General features: G+C 40.0%; 2 protein-coding genes across 2 annotated transcripts in view; both read left to right on the forward strand.

Annotated features, from left to right (window-relative positions):
• The first annotated feature begins 373 nt into the window (after positions 1-373).
• copb1 (COPI coat complex subunit beta 1) lies at positions 374-12603 on the forward strand. Its single transcript, XM_028573138.1, has 22 exons — positions 374-553; positions 2590-2742; positions 3169-3398; positions 4105-4274; positions 4394-4508; positions 4598-4690; positions 4825-4962; positions 5883-6002; positions 6348-6455; positions 6569-6715; positions 6865-7010; positions 7461-7557; positions 7667-7827; positions 8683-8803; positions 8893-9120; positions 9882-10061; positions 10570-10714; positions 10852-10971; positions 11090-11235; positions 11366-11455; positions 11627-11782; positions 12302-12603. The coding sequence occupies exons 2-22, from the start codon at positions 2652-2654 to the stop codon at positions 12359-12361; spliced, it is 2862 nt and encodes a 953-aa protein (XP_028428939.1). The 5' UTR covers positions 374-553; positions 2590-2651; the 3' UTR covers positions 12362-12603.
• Positions 12604-15187: 2584 nt separating this feature from the next.
• The window catches only part of rras2 (RAS related 2), a 37234-nt gene continuing 30330 nt past the window's right edge, over positions 15188-22091 (forward strand). Inside the window, exon 1 of the mRNA XM_028574355.1 lies at positions 15188-15671. Coding sequence (XP_028430156.1) covers positions 15570-15671 — 102 coding nt within the window. The 5' untranslated portion in view covers positions 15188-15569. The remainder of the gene's footprint in view (positions 15672-22091) is intronic.

A 22091-nucleotide genomic window follows, 5' to 3' on the forward strand; every position in this document is an offset into this window, starting at 1 on the left:
TGATTAAAATTGTAGATTTTTGCATTCTTTGTAAGTGGGCAAAACTGCAAAATCATCAAGGGGTCAAATACTTATTTCCCCCACTGTAGCTACCCAGATGTTCTTTCTTCTCCAGTTCATCTTTTGGGGACTGATCGAGGTGCTTTATATTCACAGGTGGCATACACACAACCATTATACACATATACTATATATTATAGTAATGTACATTTACAATTTACAATATAACAATGATAGATATCATGATAGATATAGTAATTGTAAACGTAACGTAATGAAAAGCTGTCCTGTGTTTTCCCCATAGACTGTACAGTAGGCCTATATAATTAAGTTTTTCCTCGTTCGGGGTTATTGCTCTCGCGTTTGAACCTTACGGCGCACGGTAGCAGTGATGTGGCTCAGAAAGTAGCTAATCTTCCACGTCAGTAGGAAGTAGTGCAGAGCTACAGAAGAGACAGCTCGCCATAAAGGGAGCTCCTGAGGATTTTTTACAGATGTAATTATCCAAAACTGGATATCGAAGGCCACTTCTGGGTAATAGTCGTGCAATTAGGTAGGTTATGTAACTTAGTTGAAACCAACATGAGGGGTGTTTTCTCTCCTGACCCTTGGTAACTGTTAAGGCAGCTAGCTAGCTGACGTTACTGTCCTCCATTTCATTGCTAGTCTGGGCAGAAGCTAAACTGGCGTTAGCTAACGTTCGCTAGTTAGCAATTGATCGTATATCTTAACGTAATCTAACCAATTGAATATTCGACTAACTAATTGATGTTTGCGTTTTATTGAGGCTTTGCTACATAACTGCTGGTTCTAACACAGAACGCTATAACAGTAAGTTAGCTACAGTGTTGTACGAGGTCCATGGGGTGGTAACGCTGCGTGTCACACTTTCTTGACTCGAGCTTTAATTACCTATCGTAACATTGTACCTTAAGCTGCTTTTGCTGTCACAGTGACAGCGCTTGCCTGTGTTTTTTTTTTTGTCTGCAGCAGTCTAGTTTTTACAGACAAAAGCAGCAGAAATGGTAGGAAGATATCTGAACTTTGTAAACATGACCTCGATTTGTGACTATAACGTCGTTATCTCTTCAAAGACAGCTCAGCAGTAATTCAGCTCCTCGTTTTGTTCATTCGAGCCTGTGCTATATTGTTTTCTCAATCAAGAGAAGCCAGCGGCTATGTAACCTTTTTCATCTTATACTTTTAAATTTAACGTTAGGTAATTTTATATTGTCAAATACATTTGAGATTTTTTTTTTAGACTTCCAAGATCATCCTACAACTTGTCTGTATTGTTTGGGTTCACAGGTAGCTGCAACACACAGGTGACCTACTAATTAGCTAGTATTTTTTTTTTTTTGCTCTTATGGTGGTGACTGCTACCAAAATAAGGTGCACAGTTGGCAGACAAAATTTTTAGAAGTTACTTATATTAAAATCTTCTATGCTGACAGTTTAAGTTTCATGTAATAACTTGGTTGACCAGGCTTTTATTATTAGGATGTTTTGTCTGATGCAACACAGATGCAGACATAATCCAACATATGGTTATTGTGAGCAAAAGCGACAAGTAATATAAAATAAATCAAACACACAAGTCATTTATTAGATGCTTGTATTCACAAGTGTTTATACTATCAAATACCTTCTTTTAATTTTTTAAATGGTTTACCCAGTGACTATAAAACAATATGTTATGCAAATGTCTTATGTATCCCTGTACGATGTCCTTGAGTGCCGAGAAAGGCGCCTTTTAAATAAAATGTATTATAATGAAATGCATTAGCCTAAGGGAGATTTTAACTTTAAAGGGTATGTTCTCAAATGTTCTGTTTAAAACAATAGTCAGGTGCACATATGCTCATTGAAACAGGGTTTGCTTGGTGTTATCATTCCTCCTGTTTACACTGTTCATACTGGCCATTAGAGGCCCCTTCCTAATGTGATGGGGGACAAGTTCACAGTCCAGTTCAGTGCGAAAATACATTCCAAAATGTACCTGAAGTTAATGAGGTTTCAGCAGTCTGAGTTAGGCAAATCTAGGATTACTTAGTTGGCTCTCAAACAAAGGCCTCATCACTTTAAATAATCAAAAGGACTCTGGAAGGACCTCTGTTCTATGAGGTGACAGCGCTAAATAAACAATGAGCTAATGTGCTGTAAACTTGCAGTTTACTCCCAGTAAATAATAAATAGTTATATTTGGTAAATCATGCCTTGTAATCTCAATTAGCTCTATTTTTTGACAATTTTCCAGTAAAGTTAGCCCTATGATTAATACCTGGAAGACTGTTCTGGGTTTTTAAAAAGCTCATTAGAAAAGTTGTCTGGTCCCATTTTTTTAAAAATAGTTTGCCATTCCTTTTTTGGCTCCTGCAAAGGAAATGAAATATGACCCCACAGTACTTTATTCTGTTTTATGCACTTGTTGCTGTACAGTAGATTTATCTTCTGTGTTTATGCAGATTTTGTTCACTCTGTGGTCTTTGTCGTTGTATCCCACATTTTCTGCCCTTATAATAATTAGGAGTCTGTGTAAATGTTTTTTTCCACAATTTACTAAATCTACTGTTCCTCTGTTTCTTGTAGGTATTATCCAGTGATTGAGATTCATTGGGATTCTTCTAAACCGATACAAGCCCAGGAGCAAAATGACAGCTGCAGAGAACGTTTGTTACACTCTGATCAATGTGTCATCTGACTCAGAGCCCCCTTCTGAAGTCAGCCTAAAAGCTGATCTAGGTAACTATGCTTAATGTTAACTTGCAAACATATGTTTCTTAACCTGAATAAACTTTGCTGAGGGGAGATATTCATTTCTAAAATGTCTGTCTCCACCTCAATACAATGGAGGTGATTGGAATTTAATTTGTGGTCCTCACAGTGTTGAAAAATACACCGTCAAAAGGAAACCGTATCTTCTCTGAAAGGATGCAATTTTTATAGGGATTCTTTCTTTAATAGAAAAATGATTAATTGCTAAACTAAAATGATTAATTGCTGATCAAAATGCAAGTCACTTAACATCCTTAGTACAAAACAAATTCCTTCTGAAAGGTTTAAGGTGAAGATCTGTAGATACCATAACGTATTTTTGAGGACATGATGATCACATTCATATTACTAATAACAAGAATCTTTTTTTTTTTTTTTTTTTTTGTTCTACAGAAAAGGGGGAGATCAAGGCAAAGACTGAAGCCCTGAAGAAGGTCATCATCATGATCCTGAATGGTGAGAAGTTGCCAGGACTGCTGATGACCATAATCCGCTTTGTGCTGCCACTTCAAGACCACACCATCAAAAAGCTGCTGCTGGTTTTCTGGGAGATTGTTCCCAAAACAACCACAGATGGAAAGCTGCTTCAGGAGATGATCCTGGTCTGCGACGCATACAGAAAGGTACAATTAATCGACTCAATCTGTAGATCTGTATATGTTGGGTATTCACTCCATCGTTATACACTATGTGTAACAGCTGGGAAAATAATTTTTATAATGGCGTAAAAAAAAACTTATTTTTAATATATATGGAACTGCTCATATGAGATGTTAAAATGCATGCATCTGATTGGATAGCTGAACACGAGTTTGGGTATTTCGGTATCGGGAAGTACTTGAGTTTATGCACCGATCCGATACCATGTAATGAAAATCTACGTTAAAGTAGTTTATTTATGTTCTTCCGTTATAACTGACTGTCAAACTGGACAATAAAAGAAAGTTCTGTGGCGTTCATTATTTGTGTTTGTTCATGTTTCACAAAGATAGAAATCATATCACATCCATACAGGGATAGTAGTATACAGCTGTTAAAACATAATAAAATATATGACACACTGGTATCGGATCGGTACTCGGTATCGGGCGATACACAAGTTCAGGTATCGGAATCAGTATCGGGAAGCAAAAAATGGTATCGGGCCATCTCTAGTTTGTGTGACTGCTAAATCCACGTAATATCCATTTGTGCTTACTTTATAACGTAATAAAAGTATAACAATTGAAATTGTAACTTGGCTAAAACATGTAGGTTTCATTTTTCATTTTTTTTTATGTTTCCAAAAAAATCCGCAATTGTCACGTAAAATCTTTCTCTCAATTTCAGGACCTGCAGCATCCCAATGAGTTCATCCGTGGCTCCACTCTGCGTTTCCTGTGCAAGCTGAAGGAGTCTGAGTTGCTTGAGCCACTCATGCCAGCGATCCGGGCCTGCCTGGAGCACCGGCACAGTTACGTGCGCCGCAACGCTGTCCTGGCCATTTACACCATATATAGGTACAAACCGTTAAATATTTGATGTTCAGTTGACGTTCCACATACACACATTTTATTTTTATTTTTTTACTTAATTCCTTAGTGAACAACAAACAGCTGATGGTATTTATTTGTTTTAGGAACTTTGAGCATCTCATCCCAGATGCTCCAGAGTTGATCCATGATTTTCTCGTCAATGAGAAAGATGCCAGCTGTAAGAGAAATGCTTTCATGATGCTGATTCATGCCGATCAGGTCTGTAGCATATTGCTATATTACTTTTTAGATTTTGTTGCGTGCCACTAGACCCACCTAACTCACATCATGTTATTCGCATTTTACAGGATCGAGCTCTGGATTACCTCAGCACGTGTATTGACCAAGTTCACACTTTTGGCGACATTCTCCAGCTGGTCATTGTGGAGCTGATTTACAAAGTGAGTCGAGGCCTTTTTATTAGTCTAATTTAAGTTTTGTAACACACCACCATATTACCAGATTAGCTTCTTTAATGTCTGAACTCTTCAAAACTGCTTTTTTGTTTTTGTTGTTGTTGTTCTCTGTCTGTAAGGTTTGCCATGCTAACCCCTCTGAGCGTGCCCGGTTTATCCGTTGCATCTACAACCTGCTGCAGTCCTCCAGTCCGGCTGTTAAGTATGAGGCTGCTGGCACTCTCGTAACCCTCTCCAGTGCTCCCACGGCCGTTAAGGTACATCAGCAAGTTTTTGTCAGTGATCCTGTGTAAGTCATACTGTATATACAGTGCTGCTCATGAGTTTAGGAACCAATGCTAAAGTTGACTTAAAAAGAGGAATTAAAAAAAAAATGAATCTTTTGGAAATTGATCTTAATGTCTTAATAAAACAAAGTTAGGAAAAATCCAACCTTTTAAGGACACCAATTTTGTTTGTGAATGAATAATGTATCGTAAATAAATAAATGGTCTTCCTTAAAATACAGGGGGCATAAGTATAGACACCCCTATGTTATATTTTCATAGAGGCAGGCAGATTTTTATTTTTAAAGACCAGTTATTTCATGCATCCAGGATACTATGCATCCTGATAAAGTTCCCTTGGCCTTTGGATTTAAAATTGCCCCACATCATCACATACCCTTCACCATACCTAGAGATTGGCATGGGGTACTTTCCATAAAATCATCTCTCAATGCAAATCAAACCAGCTGTTAGGCTAACTGAAATAAAGCCATGCCAATCTCTAGGTATGGTGAAGGGTATGTGATGATGTGGGGCTATTTTAATTCCAAAGGCCAAGGGAACTTTTCAGGATGCATAGTATCCTGGATCCATGAAATAACTGGCCTTTAAAAAAGAAAAATCTGCCTGCCTCTATGGGAATCTATAGGGTGTACTTAATTATACCCCCTGTATTTTAAGGAAGAACATTTATTTATTTACGATACATTATTCATTCACAAAGAAAATTTGTGTCCTTAAAGGTTGGATTTTTCCTAATTGTTTTTTTTTTTAGTCAACTTTAGCATGGGTTCCTAAACTCATGAGCAGCACTGTAGGGCACTAATATTGTACTACACTTGACCCAATAGCAGTGATGTCTTTGGTCTTGTACGGTCTCATAAGTGTTCTGTGTTTTGTTTGGACTCCAGGCTGCTGCCCAGTGCTACATTGATTTGATAATCAAGGAGAGCGACAACAATGTGAAGCTGATTGTTCTTGATCGGCTGATTGAACTGAAGGAGCATCCCACGCACGAGCGTGTACTCCAGGTACGTAGAGTTATTGCAATTAACAACTCAAATGTAATGCCTGATTAACCGCAAACACCACTGCCCTCTATCTCAAAAAGGTTCTTATTAAGAAAGACCATTTACCAAATGTAAGCCCTACTGAAACTAACCTTGTTAGTAGTAGTATTGACGATATTATTCTTTTGGTTCATGATTGTTATTTGATATAGCAACATGTATAAGAAAATATACAGAATGCATAGTTTTATAGTTTATAGAGTCAAAAGCAAATATCAGAATTTAGCATTTATCATGAGACAGCACCAGTTTGATGCACCTACAGTGCACCGCTTAATTTGGTTGTTACCCATGCTCTTTATCCAGGACCTTGTGATGGACATCCTGCGTGTTCTCAGCACTCCTGACCTGGAAGTCCGAAAGAAGACCTTGCATCTGGCACTGGACCTTGTTTCATCTCGCAATGTAGAAGAGGTCAGTGGCGTTGCACAGTATATCCATGTTGTTGCTATTTTCATGTCCAGGCATGGACACAGGGGGGGAAATGGCATGTACTGCAAATATAGTGACATCTATTTGTTTTCTAGTTGGTGATTGTTTTGAAGAAAGAAGTGATCAAGACAAACAACGTAACAGAACATGAAGACACTGATAAGTACAGGCAGCTGTTGGTGCGCACTCTTCACTCCTGCAGTGTGCGCTTCCCTGACATGGCGGGCAATGTCATACCTGTGGTGAGTTTGCTATTATTTAAGCACATAATAAAAAAAATAAAAAAAGAGGCTCTTGAAAACTTATTTCATAGCTTTTTGAGAAAGACCCAGTGGTTGTTTATATAATAAGAGTAAAGTTAGACTTCTCTTTGTGTTGATATGATTTACAGCTGATGGAGTTCCTAAGTGACACTAATGAGGCAGCCGCTGCTGATGTGCTGGAGTTTGTACGGGAGGCCATTCAGAGGTTTGACAACTTGAGACCCCTCATCATCGAGAAGATGCTGGAAGTCTTTCACGCCATCAAAACTGTCAAGTAAGGCTTTCTAAGCACATTGAGGGGGAATAATGGGCCTCATTCAGAAATATATTCCTACTTTTTTTTTTTTTTTTTTTTTTTTTTTTTTAAGAGTGCTCTTGAGTGTGCGTAGATTCTGTTCTTACCTAAGAACAAATCCCAAATAAGAAAACGTTGGTGAATGCCAGAATCTTCGTGAAAACTGCATAAGTGGGGTTTAAGAACAAATTTGTTCTTAAGAACGTTTGGTAAATGAGGCCCAGTATGCATTGTCTTGGTTTTTGTCTCTCCCGAAAGGTTATTAAAAAAAGCGGGTCCAATTTGGGTTAGCCTATTTGATTTAGATACATAGGTAAGTCGATCAACGATTAAGTATATCAGTATTTATTTATGTTTCATAGACTTAGCTGAGTTTTGTCATAAGGGCTGAGTAGTATATCGTTATTTTTTTTCGTTATCATTTTTCAGGATCTACAGGGGAGCGTTGTGGATCTTGGGAGAATACTGCAGCACCAAGGACGACATCCAGAGTGTGATGACAGAAGTACGCCGGTCCTTGGGAGAGGTATGTTTGTCCATTATTGTCAGAATTTAATGTAACACAAGCTGACCTGACAGTCCCAACTTAATTAAAATTGTCACAAATATCTGACATCTGTCTCTTGCATGGACAGATCCCGATTGTAGAAAATGAGATAAAGAAAGAGACGGGAGAGATGAAACCAGACGATGAAGTGAGTGCGGCTCCAGCGCAGAAGCTGGTGACAGAGATGGGCACCTATGTGACACAGAGTGCCCTCAGCTCCTCCAGGCCTTCAAAGAAAGAAGAGGATAGGTAAAAAATAGCTCATTGTGGGCAAATCGCTGTTTGCCTGTAATATTTCATTGATTGTACGGAGTTTGGTCATCTTTCAAAGTCTAAAATTTCCGTGGTTTTGTAGTCGTTTCTTACGCTAGTCCAAATATGCACGAGACCAACATGCAACTTATATCAGCTTTCGTGTTATTGGCGCAAGTCTCTTTCAGATTGTACCACAGAAATAAAATGTTTTTTATTCTTCGGCTATGGGGAAGTGCAAGTTTAGCGATATTGAAGAAACTGAATTTAGGGCTTAGTTGAAGTCTTAACTTTCATTCATAATGATCTTAAAAAGGTCTTAAAAAGTCTTAAACTGCCATACAAAACTGTTTTTACTTGCATTTTTTTGAAATATATTAGGTCCATGTGTGTTTGTGTTACGTTGTGAAGGTGAAAATGAACTGCTAGCTCCTTTGTCAGCTCTAGCCACTAAAAAGAAATAAGCAGAGAAATCAGGCCAATTACAAAAGCTAATCAGTCTGACATCATATTGCCTGAGCTTATTACTATTTATTAGCTCGCCCAGTTGGGCTAGATAAAAGATTCTGACAGCCAGGCTCTCATTGGCTAGCTGTTAGCTAATCAGATTCAAACAGCTTAGCGAATATTAATGAGAACTGGCAGAAATCGAGCTGAGTCTTCCTGTAGGCTTTCTATACCACGCTAGAATGGCTTGAAACAAGGTAACCAAGGAATTTTTTTTTCCACAAAAAATGTTAGAGTCCATGGTAGAACTTCAGACATTAACACAAAGTAATGAAATACGTGTAGCAGGGCACCTTTAAATTTGACTTGGTGAAACTCTGATAAACACTGGTTTTGTTGTTCCAGACCTCCACTCCGAGGCTTCCTGATGGATGGGGACTTCTATGTGGCAGCTTCCCTGGCCACCACACTGACCAAAGTGGCCTTGCGCTATGTTGCTATTGTTCAAGACAAAAGGAAACAAAATGTAAGTTGTCCTCGCGTCCCTTCACACCTTTTTGTAACAAGTCCTTAAAACAACGGCCTTGTTCCTCTAATCCCTGCTGTCTCTCTCAGTCCTTTGTTGCAGAGGCCATGCTGATCATGGTCACTGTGCTGCACCTGGGTAAATCCTCTTTGCCCAAGAAGCCAATTACAGACGATGATGTGGACCGCATCTCGCTGTGCCTCAAGGTCCTGTCAGAGTGCTCGCCACTTATGAATGACATTTTCAACAAGGAGTGCCGCAGATCCCTGTCACATATGCTGACTGTCAGACTGGAGGAGGAGAAGCTGTCACAGAAGGTAATGGAGACCTTTGACTCAAGCTGCATCTCATGTTGCTTAAATTGCCTCCCTTCATCGTGTCCTTAGTCCCTCCCACCGAGGAGGCACGGGAGGAGAGAGGCAACGAGCAAATGTGTTTTAGAGGGGTGAGATGTCCTTTCCTTTGAAGCGTCACATGAATTTGTCAGCTGTTTGGGTGGAGTTAGCAACTCCTTCAGCTGCATGGCAGAAATAACAGCTTTGAGACAGCTTTCACCGAGGAGTGTCGAGGAGCTATCAAATAGCTATCAAATAAGGGCCATGGGATGTACCCTCAGAGGGCTGAACTCAGTATTTAACCTCCTGACAGTTGGGCACAGCTGAAGCATCACCACAAGTAGCGGAAGCTAACACATTATTTTGTTATTTCATATGTTTGTACCCAGCCCTCATTTATCAATATTGCAAATGTGCGTTTGTTGTTTTGTTTGTATAAATAAGTTTGTTTTTTTTTTTTTTTTTTTTTTTTTTTTTTTATGTATGGCCTAATTATGCCAGATTAATGCATGAGGGCCCTGGTTTCTCCTCATATGAACATTGTCACTGTTACTGCAATTTTTGTGTTCATTCTGCACAAAATGTTACTTGAGTTTATCTGATGTCTTTTTGTTACCCATTTGTTTTTACAGCTTTGCTTACTTTTGTAGGTATTTATGGTGTTGACTCTGTTGTGGGCTAACGGCTGGAATATCCCACCCCCAAAAAAAAATAACCATACTCGTTTCATATTCTGACCACAGAAAGAGTCTGAGAAACGGAACGTAACAGTGCAGGCAGACGACCCAATCTCCTTCATGCAGCTGACAGCCAAAAACGAGATGGCTTCTAAGGAGGACCAGTTCCAGCTCAGTCTGTTGGCTGCTATGGGCAACACTCAGAGGAAGGAGGCTGCTGATCCCCTTGCTTCAAAACTCAACAAGGTACACCACAAGCCCTGCAGAAATCTTTGGAAATTACATTGAGAGAAACGGTACCGTGGGGGACAAATTGTCGGCTTCAGGTATCATTTCTGCTTGGAGATTAGATTGCTTTTTCTGTTTTGAAAAATTGCCCCGTTCATTGTTGTAATTAAAATGCATAAATATTTGAAGACCTTAGCGTGGCGTTTGTCTCAGAGGGAGATGCTATTTTTGATTGCACAGTGGGAAAGAGAACAGTTGTTCCTGTTCGCGTTTGGAGTTTACAAATAGCCTACTATTTAGTTGTAGCGTTATTTATTTAAATTTAATTTAATTTGGCCATGGGTATAATTGTTTTTCATGCAAGACACACTTTATTTTCATTCCGCTGCACTGCTGCTGAAGTCCTTGTGGTGCCCTGTTGAAAAGAGAATCGCAAAAAAAAAACTTTTAATCGCTGTGAGGAAATATTTACATTCAGTTCATATTATAATTAATAATTAAATATAATCCATTTTTTCGGTTCTAGGTGACCCAGCTGACAGGCTTCTCAGACCCAGTGTATGCTGAAGCCTACGTTCATGTCAACCAGTATGACATTGTGTTGGATGTGCTGGTGGTCAACCAAACCAGTGATACTCTCCAGAATTGCACCCTTGAGCTGGCCACTTTAGGTTAGTCTAGTTTCTTTTCCACCTCACTGGACACAAAGCATATGTTCTCTTCTCTATTCATGCTCATCCAAGCGGATCACATTTTGTTTCTCACATTGCACTATGTATGCATTTTACTAAATGTATCCATCCCACAGGCGATCTCAAGTTGGTTGAGAAGCCTTCACCTCTCACTCTGGCTCCTCACGATTTTGCTAACATCAAGGCCAATGTCAAGGTGGCTTCTACTGAGAATGGCATTATATTTGGAAACATTGGTAAGATAATGCTTTTGTGTCATGTTTCCCATCAGAATTCAACTTCTGTTATGTTTTGCTCTCTGTAACCAGATCATGTTTTTTTATTTGTCGGGGATGTTTGATTCTTTCTTTCCAGTCTATGATGTATCGGGGGCTGCTAGTGACAGAAACTGCGTCGTCCTAAGTGACATCCACATTGACATCATGGACTACATCCAGCCAGCTTCCTGCACCGATGCAGAATTTAGACAGATGTGGGCAGAGTTTGAGTGGGAAAACAAGGTAAGCTTTCTACTTTGTGGCCAGTTCCCAGAACAAACAGTTCTGTAATTTTCTCTATTATAGGGAACATGATTTACATTTAACAAATCAATAAAAAAAGCAATCCCTAAGCAATCTTTCTTTGTTGTAGGTGACCGTGAACACCAACATCACTGATCTGAATGAGTACCTTCAGCATATCCTCAAGTCCACCAACATGAAGTGTCTGACTCCTGAGAAGGTTGGTATGAGATACAGCTGAGCAAAGAAAGCAAATGAGGTTTTAAATCTACTGTCAGTAATGCATCACCAAAGCCCATCATGCTAGGTGAAGTGTGTTAATCCTGTGTTGTTGTTGTTGTTGTTGTTGTTGTGCTGCCGGATTCTCAACTATTTTCATCTTACAAACCAGGCACTGTCCGGCTTCTGCGGCTTCATGGCTGCCAACCTTTATGCTCGTTCTATCTTTGGAGAAGATGCCCTGGCTAATGTCAGCGTCGAGAAGCCCATCCACCTGGGGCCCGACGCACCTGTCAACGGACACATACGCATTAGAGCCAAAAGTCAGGTGGGTCACAGCTGCTGCACCATCAACTGTAGCATGCATCTGAGAAGTAAAGGCTTTGTTGAATTTATTTGCTTTCAACTTGAGCAATGCAACAAATTGGAACTTCTTTTGGAAGGATAACATTTAAAGGTGCCATGACATGGTGCTCTTTGGATGCTTTTATATAGACCTTAGTGGTCCCCCAATACTGTATCTGAAGTCTCTTTCCCGAAATTCAGCCGTGGTGCAGAATTACAGCCACTAGAGCCAGTCCCACAATGAGCTTTCCTTAATATGTGCCATTTCTGTGTCTGTAGCTATTGAGGAGCAGAGAGGGGGGGAGGGGAAGGTGGAGGGTTCCAAAAATGTCATGCCATGGGACCTTTAATCTAATACCTCCATTGAAATAATTGGACTGAACTGCCAAGGAAAGTGAATATATGAAATAACCCGTTACATGGGATGTTGCACTGAAAGCTTTATGCTCTTATCAGTATGTATACAATCTGTTCCAATAAATCCTCCCTCCTTCATTCACAGGGGATGGCCTTGAGTCTCGGTGACAAGATCAACCTCTCCCAGAAAAAGTCAAATGTCTGAGACAACTCTGGTCCAGCTTATCCCTCTGACTTTGGGAAAGTCACCCGCTGTTCTTTTTATCATCCATCTTACAGTCTTTTCATCACAGCAAATTAAGAACTATATATGGTCAGTTGCTTCCATGCTGGTTTCTTTTCTTTCTGTTTTTTTTTTTTACATCTCTGTCTGAAAACTACATTTGAGTAATGCTCTTTCCCTGTCCTGTTTAATTTTCAATAAACATATGTATTAAAAGAATGAGAGAACTTTGCACCATTTTCTTCCATCTTTACTGATCTTTTTTATTTTCAAACTATATTGTAAATTTGAAAATCTACAGTAGCTTTGGACAAGGGCTTGTTAATATGTATTAATTTCCTGTACTTTGTACCTAAGTTTCTGTTAAAGGTTTTAATTGATTCATGTGTAGCGTGACATTAAATGTTGATGAAATAGCTTGGAGCTTCAATTAATCCCGTCAATAGACATTTTCAGACATCTAAAAAGACAATTTGACACTTTTAATAAGGTGATTGTACTGTAAAGTGAAGGGACTCCTGCACGGACCTCCTGCTGTGTCCAGCTTCACAGCTCCAGACTCTAATTAGAATTCCTCAGATGCCTCACACGATATCTTTACACAGTGTGAAACTGTCCGTACCCCCCAAATTGACAATAACATTAATATTCTAAAATACATACAGTACACATCCTTGGCAGGGACATGATTTCTTTTAACCCAGGATAGCCTAATATATTGCAGTGATTTCGAAGGTACTCTCAAAGCCATCTGCAGGTTTTACTGCCACTGTGATAATGAGATGGAGATGGATTAGTGTTGGCAGAGAGAGTCCTATATTCCACTTGCCCTCCTGTTTATAATTCATGAGTAAAAGGGACATTTCTGGTAATATGCCAGATTAAAGGGACACAGCCCCAGTCATACATTTACAATATCTGTGAAATCTTTCTCTCCATGGGGCTAGACACAGGCTGAGAGGTGGCTTTAAGGTCAGAGCTTCAGCTGTGAAAATAAACAGTTGGCTATCTGGCAGCACTGTCACAGCCAAGCTACTGTGTGCATCGCACTGCCTCTGGAGTTAGGGTAGACAATACTCACAATTATTACAGCTAACTAACGCAGCTAACTCCATAACCAAAGACCTGAGCTTTTGCACCCTGTGTTTTTATAATGATCTTCTATTTAGGCGAGCTATCATGAAGGCAGAGGGTACTCACCTCAACAAAGAATCACTGTCACATTCTTTAATCCCTCATATTTGTAAAGGGATTCATACTGTGTTTGTTGAACAGTACATTTATGGTGGCTTTATTAGATTTTAGCATCAAAGCGACTTCTGCTTTTTATCCTCTCATGTATATGTGTGATATTGTTTTTCTTTAGACACTTGGAGTTTTATAAATGCCTATCCTGCATTTTATTACAAGAATTGCTGCAGCATTTATTTTCAATAGCTTTCTAAGCTACTAACAAGCGTGTCCTCAGTACTTTAAGCCCTCGTCAGTGAGACTGAGCTTTAGCAACACTATCTGTAGATATGAATTAACTATTTATATGAATGTCTAAATCCATTTTTATTTTCTTGAACACTCTTTATCAAGACTTTGAAGAACACTGAAGTGCACTGTTTCCCGTCTAGCCTCTTTCTTGTGACACTAGGTGGCGCCACAGGTGTCAAAGTGTGTTGCTATTCTGCAAAGTATAATCCTGTAGTGAGATTTGTCATAACATGGCATATAATTGATATGTTGACATAATACAAGTCACGCTTGTACACACTGAAGTAGAGTCTGTCATTTTAGATAAACTGGCTTAAGTCTGCACTTCAGGCTGAATCCCAACTTTGCAATTTTCAGTGACAGAAAATCATTCATCACTTTTGTTTTCAGTGATAAATTATCATGACAGACTTCAAAGTGCAAGATGAACATCCCCATGTCAGACTATTTACAATATAGACATGATAAGAATAACAAAGCCTTATGCTTTTGTTAAAGGGCCTTGTAAAAGAAAAGTCACTGTAACGCAATATACCAATGACAATTTGTAGCTGAGAGTAACAAAGGTGAGTTTTAACATTTGCCTAATAGTATATTTTTTATAAGCTATGTTGTGGAGTGATACTTGTATTAACCTTTTTACCAGCCTATTTTAATTGCAGTATTTATCTATTTGTATAGCCTATTTTTATTGCTTAATTATATGTTCTCTGTACTGCATGTGTATTAGACATCTGCATACTCAAAAAGTGTCTCAGTTACAGAATAATGGGGAAATTCTACTTTTACAGAAATATCATATATTGCAAAACTTGTACGTTTTATGATATGCTCCTGTGTGTCTTCGGTTTGTATTGTGTGTGTAAGAGACAGTAGCAGTAAGGTCAGCATCTTTCACTGAGTTGTTCACAGAATAAATCTGTATTGTGTGAATTCATGGTTTACAGCATGAAAGCTGGCCTATATCCTACGATGTGAGGAAAACTAATACTTAAACAAAATACAGTTCGTATAACTGGAGGGTTGCATTATGGTGATAGCTGCAGGGCATCTTCATCATGACTGTATAACTGGTTGCAATTACAGTAAGGAGGCATTGCTTTTTATGGTGTGTGTGTGTGTGTGTGTGTGTGTGTGTGTGTGCGCGTGCGTGCGTGCGTGCGTGCTTGCATGTAGGCTGTGTTTGAGGACAGGAATATGACTGCAGGGGGTGTATGATAGCCTAGCCTCAGGACAGGGCTGCAGGGTGGGTTAAGACCATAGACTGTATACGACTCTCTCTCTCTCTCTCTCTCTCTCTGTGTGTGTGTGTGTGTGTGTGGGTGTGTGGCAGACTACTGTAGGTGGGGTGTTGAGGCAGTCACACGCAGCCTGTAGAAGGGCCCCTAGCGCCAGACATTAGTACTGGTCTGCCTGATTACACCTACTATCGGATCCACAGCTCGAACATCACAGTGTTGTCGAGGCAGAAACACGGTCAGGCGTATGGACAGGCAACCGTAGCTCCGCAGATCCCTCCCTATGTATCCGTGCACCAAACGGACTACACCGACGAGTAATTTTTGGCACATATCTGGACTCTTCTGTACGCTCTGGTCTCTCACACCGCAGGGCCTCTTCAGTTAACAGAAAGAAAGTGGGTGTTTGGTGGTGTTCCGGCAGCAGCAGCAGCAGCAGCGGCGGCGGCGAGCGCAGCGAAGTGTCCTCGATGGCAGGCTGGAAGGACGGCTCGGTGCAGGAGAAGTATCGGCTGGTTGTGGTCGGCGGCGGCGGAGTCGGGAAATCAGCCCTGACTATCCAGTTTATTCAGGTCAGTAGTGTGCACCCTTCCCTTGAATTTAGCCCTGGCTTTGATTTGCTCATCCGAAAACACGGCGAGAGAGAAGAGGGGGAGGCCAGACACGGGCACCCCGTAAGCGGATACCGGGGTCTGTTTTCTTCAGTACTTTACCGAGGCCTACAACTATTTACCGAGGGGTTGTTAGAAGATGTTAGGGTGAGGCAGGAAGCCTTATTTTGTGAATTAAACGACGAAGGACGACTGTCACTTTAACACGACGATATCCGAGATCCACTTCCACTTTGCCGTCATATAGCCGCTAGTCAAAAGAGAAAGGAAAGTGGGTCTGCGGAGCTCCTGAGTTGTCCTATTTTATTAACTTGCTGCAAAGTAACGTAGCGGATTTAGAACCCATGCTAAGATTTAGTCTGTAATGGCCTACCAAGCCAGAATCTTAAAATAGAAGTGTGTTAAAGTTGCACAAAACTCACATTATGAATATCATTGGAGTAGCCATACTGATGCCATCAGAGAGAAAAATGTAGCCTACTTTTAAATTCATTTTTGAGAGCTACCAAGCTGTTCCAAATGTCATGATAAATATGTGAACCTACCTAAGGGTTGAATGACTGTAGCAGCATTGAAAGATGATTAACTTTTGTGTTCAGATGTAGACTTTCACCAACCTCATCCAAAGCACTTACAGTTACCGAAGGCAAACAACCACACTAGTGAATAAACAATAAATAAAATAAATATTCTTAGAGATAAAAAAAAACTACTTGAAAACTCATCATCCGTGCCACATAAAAATGCTGTAAACGGTTACCTCCATCTATCCCTGGTTGCATTCCAGCACACTGCAGACTTAGCTTGCCTTGCTTTGACCTTCCGGGCTTTCATAATAGTATTTTAGCTCCTTTTACGAAAAGCCTCCCCCCTCTCTCTCACACACACACACACACACACACACACACACACACACACACACACACACACACACACACACACACACACACACACACACACACACACACACGACTGACAAACGTTTGCCTTGCGTATTTCCCCCTGTGTCAGTGTGTTACTGACCAGACTGCAGGCAGCTGCATGTCTCCACACTGTCAGACAATAGTGGGGTGGCAGACTTTTAGAGTGGGGGTGAAAAGCGTGTGTGTGTGTGTGTGTGTGTGTGTGTGTATTGGGGGGAGTTGTTTCTAATGAGGGTTCAAAAAGCTAATTAACTGCATACCAAGTAAAAAGGGATCAGATTGCTGTGCCATAGCCTACTGACCCTACTGACCTGAGGTAGAGGAGCATTTAAAGCTGAATATGGAACACACAGAAGACATAACACCTGATTTAACAACGCTCTGATAACACTAATGTTGTAATTGTGAAGTTCCTCATTCTTGACATTTGCTCCTAAATTAAAACTTTATAGATCTAGTAGAAGATTGTTTAATAATTGCATTAAGGTGGATTTACATGCTAACAAGATTTTGTAATAAAACCACAGTCTCCTCTAAGGAGTCTCCTGCCAGATTAATGGACAGCCACACCAATGATCAACTCATTCAAAAGCCCATTCTTGAAAGCATATTATTTCAGTTGGGTGAGTTTAACACTACCTAGAGGATATCATCAAGCTGTCTGCATCATGCTCTTGCAATAAATTTCATCTTGGAAGTAAACAGTAAAGAGTAACCGTGTATACTGTCATTTTTTCCAGTAGTGATGTGGGATTTTTTTCTTGAACATCCACTTTGTATGTATTTTGTATTCAGTGTGACCACAGTTAATTTCCTCTCGCACTTTTCTCGCCACCGGCTGGCATATCTGGTGCCATGTAAGTGATAGAGATTGAGATGTTGACAGCAGGAGGAGGACATACATCCTCTTCTGAAGTTTATAGAAGTCGCCTGCCAAGGGAAAATACCTAACAGCTGATTATGAACTCGAGGCTTTCCCCAGTATTATGTTCAGTGTTAAGGGGGTGGGGGGTCTGAGTCAGCTTGGGTGGGTTGATGTTCATGGACCATGTGGAATTTGGCCCTTCGGCAATAGGAAGTCCCTCTACTGCTGCTCTAAGGACCTTCTAGTTTTGCATGGAAAAACATGACCTGCTTCCTGAATCACTGGAGCTGCGCGTGCGTGTGTGTTAGCATTAATCTTGACAGTATTATCTTATGAGTATTAGATTCAGTGTTGTTTGTTTTGCCAAAACAACCCCCAAAAAAGTACTTGACGTCATTTTTTCCAAGAATTATTGCCATACTACTTTTTTTATATAGAATATCACACATTTTACAGTTTATACAATGTTTTCTGTAAGTACTAATCTAAAGTAAAACTATGCGAGCGCAAGTGTCAAAAGTCTCTTTATAACCCAAAAACCTTTCTTTGAAACTCTTGGTTGGTTTGCTGATTTGTAACGGCTGCTGACAAATGCTCTTGCAACACGTTTTCCACTAACACTATTTAATTCCATTTCTTATGGATATGGATTTCATCAAATTCATAACTAGAAAATGATTAAATGTTGTTTGTACAAGACTAACAGGGAGAACATTTATCATTTGATATCCTGTTATCACATCAAGTAGGTAAGTAGTTACTATTGTAAATAGGCTGGTAAAATTAGGCTATTTGAGGTAGTTTTGCAAACAGTCTACTGTCCAAGTATGATTTCATATAGGAGAGGTGCTCCGATAGCCTGACAAGCCTGGAACTCCCCATTGGCAGGGCTCAATCCGAGGGGCGGGATAAACGGTTGTCTTTCAAATTCTGTCTGCAGGCAGAGCAACGAAGAAGGTAGCTGGTTGATAGATTAAACTTTTGCCGTAGCCGGTTGGCAAAACTCCGAACACATCTTCCTTTTTTAAGAATGACTTCAGTACCGTTCTTTGTTCTTTTCTCAAAGAAAAACGTAACTCCAAGTCTTCCAGAGTCGTGGCCAAAGCCGATTCGAAAGACCGCTGTTCCCAGCAGCAGCAGTAGCAGCCATAAGCCAGCCCACCGACTCTACACACAATGTGATTGGCCCGGCCAGAGTTTGGTTTTTCCATCTCGCAAGCCAACGGAGAGTTGCTAGACCCCCTGGCTGCAAATTGCATATGCTGGCGCTAGGGTGCATCTAGATTTCTAGGATACTGCTCCGACACTTATCCAGTAGGGTCTTCGTGTGTCATCATGTGTTGTTAGTTTGTATGTGCATCTCTATGTGTGTATCAGGGGGTGACATGACACATTAACCATTTTAAGAGTTTTAATTGTGTGTCATTTGAAAATGTTCACGACTGGAGCAAATCCAATACCTACTGTAAGTACCTAACTATTTTTTTCAATACCACACTTTTAAATATACTAAAATATACCAAACTCTATAATGCACTGAAGTTATCTTAACAAAAGCAGCTGTACACATATTTTTCCCTACAAAATTAATTATGATTTAGATCAGGAAATATATGATTCAATTGTTAACCAAGACTGTGACTCGATACTCGATTCTACGGGCACATTTCAGTCATTTCTCAATAGCACTGAGCTTTGATACCCAATGCTAATCATGAAGGTGCTGAATCGAGGCTAAGACAAAAAAAACAACCTGACTACTGTGCTGAAGCAGGGGTTTCTGGGAGTCCGACGATAAAAGATGATGTTGCTAGCTAGTTGCTAGCAATAACAGAGTGGCAGGTCCCTGGGAGCTGCTGGCCCCCCCTAATGCCAAGCAGTTGACTGAACTTGAGATATGTTAAGATGACATAACATTGAGTCATCTGACAAAAGTTATGGAACACAGTGTGTTGTTATAATGTGACGTCCGTGAGTGAGGAAGCATCCCAAGTAAGGGAAAACATGACTCACATTGTGTGTGTGTGTGTGTGTGTGTGTGTGTGTGTGTGTGTGTGTGTGTGTGTGTGTGTGTGTGTGTGTGTGTGTGTGTGTGTGTGTGTGTGTGTGTATGTATACACACTCAACAACACTTAATTTACACAAAGTAACAAAGAAGTTACAGAAATGAAATAGCTCTATAATGACATGTGGGATCTGATCGCTGGATGAAAAACATGGCGTCGCTTGCTCACATGCGTGCTAATATTAGCGTGGTGGCGGCCCTCGGCAGTGGAGTGTCATGCACGAGAGCAAAACATCCTGACTGATCAAGTCCGGACAGATTAGTTCACAATTATTGTAGACCTCAGCTGGATTTACAGCTAGTGACCTCTCTCTTTCTCTCTTATACTCCTACTCCTTTTCCACATATCTCAAATATTTTTTGATTGCTTAGATATGAGTTCATTGAGGAGGAATGTTGCCATAAGTTATAATTCAATAGAGTAAACATGGATTTATAAGGACAGCTCTCCTTAGGCCCGTGGAGGCAAAGTGTGGTAATAGTAGCGCTGAATGTGGTGATCGCCATTTCATGTGCATTTCTCAGAAACTGCCACAGGTGGTTAGACAACAGGTTTGCAATGCGGCGCTTTTGTGCCTGTGTGTTTGTGATTTAGTTGAAGTTTAGTTATATGTAACACCACACACTGCATACCTTCAGCCCTTTTATGGATACAGGCAGTTTTGTAGCTTTCTGTCTGGCTCAGTGATATGTCACATGCCATACCGCTGAGTGCAAACAGTTCCATTTGTATTCTGACCAGCGTTCTTCATCTCCTTTAAGGGAGTTAATATCTTTTCTTTGTAATGGAAGACTGAACCATATGACAGTAAGCTGTTTTTTTTTTTTTTTTTTTTACTGTAGCTGCAGCTGCATGTGTGTGCCTGTAAGTTCAAGTGATGAGAGCACATTGTTTGATAAGCTCTGTAGCAGGGTCACCTGTTGATTTCTCACAGAGCAGGAACCACAATGACAGCAAATAAGCCCTTCTTTGGTTTTGACAACAGGAATTCTAACCAGAAAAAATATATAAACGACAAATGTTGATATTTAAAAATGTAGGAGAAAAAAAAAACCTTTTAGCACCATGTTACCTAAAGCAGGCCTCTTCAAATTGTGTGCAGTGACTAACACAAAATTCCCGTAGACCTACTGTTTTTGTGAATGGCTTGATAGTCACTTTGCTTGTGAATCATCCATTTGGTTGACAATATCAGCACGCACACAAATGAAAGAAAACAACTCTGTTTTTCTAAACAGCATGCAGTGTTGTATATGATACCTGAAAAACAAAATACTCTTAGTCATTTGATAATAGGTAGTTGTCATTCTCACTTCTTTTAAAGATTGAATTTAATATAGAGGCTGATGCTACACTCACATATTGTCTGTTTCATGTTAGTATGCTCCAGTAAAAAGTAAAAAACAATTGCCTGCTTACATTGAGCACAGTACCGCAAAGTCAGTGTGACCGTGCCTAATTTCCCCTTTCACAGCACCACCCTTTACCCTCATTGACTCTTGTGCTGCTATAAAAGCTAAGTTCCACCTGCGTTGGGTCTGTTATTTTATAGGATTTCCTTCTTTGGTCTCCTTATCAAAAGTTAATGTAACAACTTAAGCTGTGTATAGATTGAGAAGAGCAGAATTTATGTTTAAGAGGGCTGGAACGCATTGTCAACTTGTTGAGAAGGGTTTTAGAAATTGTTTAATAATTATAAAGTCACTTAATATTGCTGTTACAGACACATTTGTTCTCCTTCTTATACCAAAACACTATCAGATGTGCCTGGGTCGTGAGCAAGGTCGGATAACGTGCATTGACCTATTGAAATCGACCTTAAATGCAAGTTTATCCTGCGTTCCTGTGTTGGTTTGAAAGAACTAGAACTCTGCTGTGATAAGAAAACATTTAAAGAGAACCTTTTGGAAATTGACCTTAACTGTCCATTTAGTATTCTCTGCTGAGGCTCTCCTTCTTCTATGTTCATCTTTCTCTTTTTTTTTCAGATGTCACTATGCAAGTGTGCGTACTTAATTATATGTCTTTACTTGTCGGACCTCAGTGAACATCAAAGTCTAGCAAGATATAGCCTATCGTAAGTATATTTCTAAATACGGTTTTGTGTGACCAATCAGTTATGAATTCAGCAGGCCTTGTGGTTGGTGCCTGTGTAGTGCTGAAGCAGCGGAGGTTGTAGTTTACAGAGCATACATTAATAATAATACATTTTATTTAAAGGCACCTTTCTCGGCACTCAATGACACCGTACAGGGTTAGTCTTCACAAAATACTTTTTCCTTTTTTAGTCAACTGTATGGTCAGGATCCTGAAGCGTGTAAGAGTTGACATTATAGCAACAGTATTACACAGTTACCTATGTCATTGCCTGCTGGATGCTGAGAACACTTACTGTACATAGTGTTTGTTTGCTTTTACTGATTGTGACTGGGGCGTTAAACTGGCAATATTGGCTGTCCAACAGCTACGCCAGAGTAAAACCAGATTCTCATACATTTTGCCATGATTATTCATTGTTTCTAGGGGC

This window comes from Perca flavescens, chromosome 1, assembly GCF_004354835.1.
Source record: "Perca flavescens isolate YP-PL-M2 chromosome 1, PFLA_1.0, whole genome shotgun sequence".
NCBI classification, from domain to species: domain Eukaryota; kingdom Metazoa; phylum Chordata; class Actinopteri; order Perciformes; family Percidae; genus Perca; species Perca flavescens.

Excerpts from the sequence above, each read along its gene's own strand:
- copb1 (XM_028573138.1), top strand. The coding sequence starts at position 2,652 with ATGACAGCTGCAGAGAACGTTTGTTACACTCTGATCAATGTGTCATCT. Across the intron at positions 4,275-4,393 it reads GCCATTTACACCATATATAG|GAACTTTGAGCATCTCATCC; the intron begins GTACAAACCGTT and ends TATTTGTTTTAG. Across the intron at positions 6,716-6,864 it reads CGGGCAATGTCATACCTGTG|CTGATGGAGTTCCTAAGTGA; the intron begins GTGAGTTTGCTA and ends TATGATTTACAG.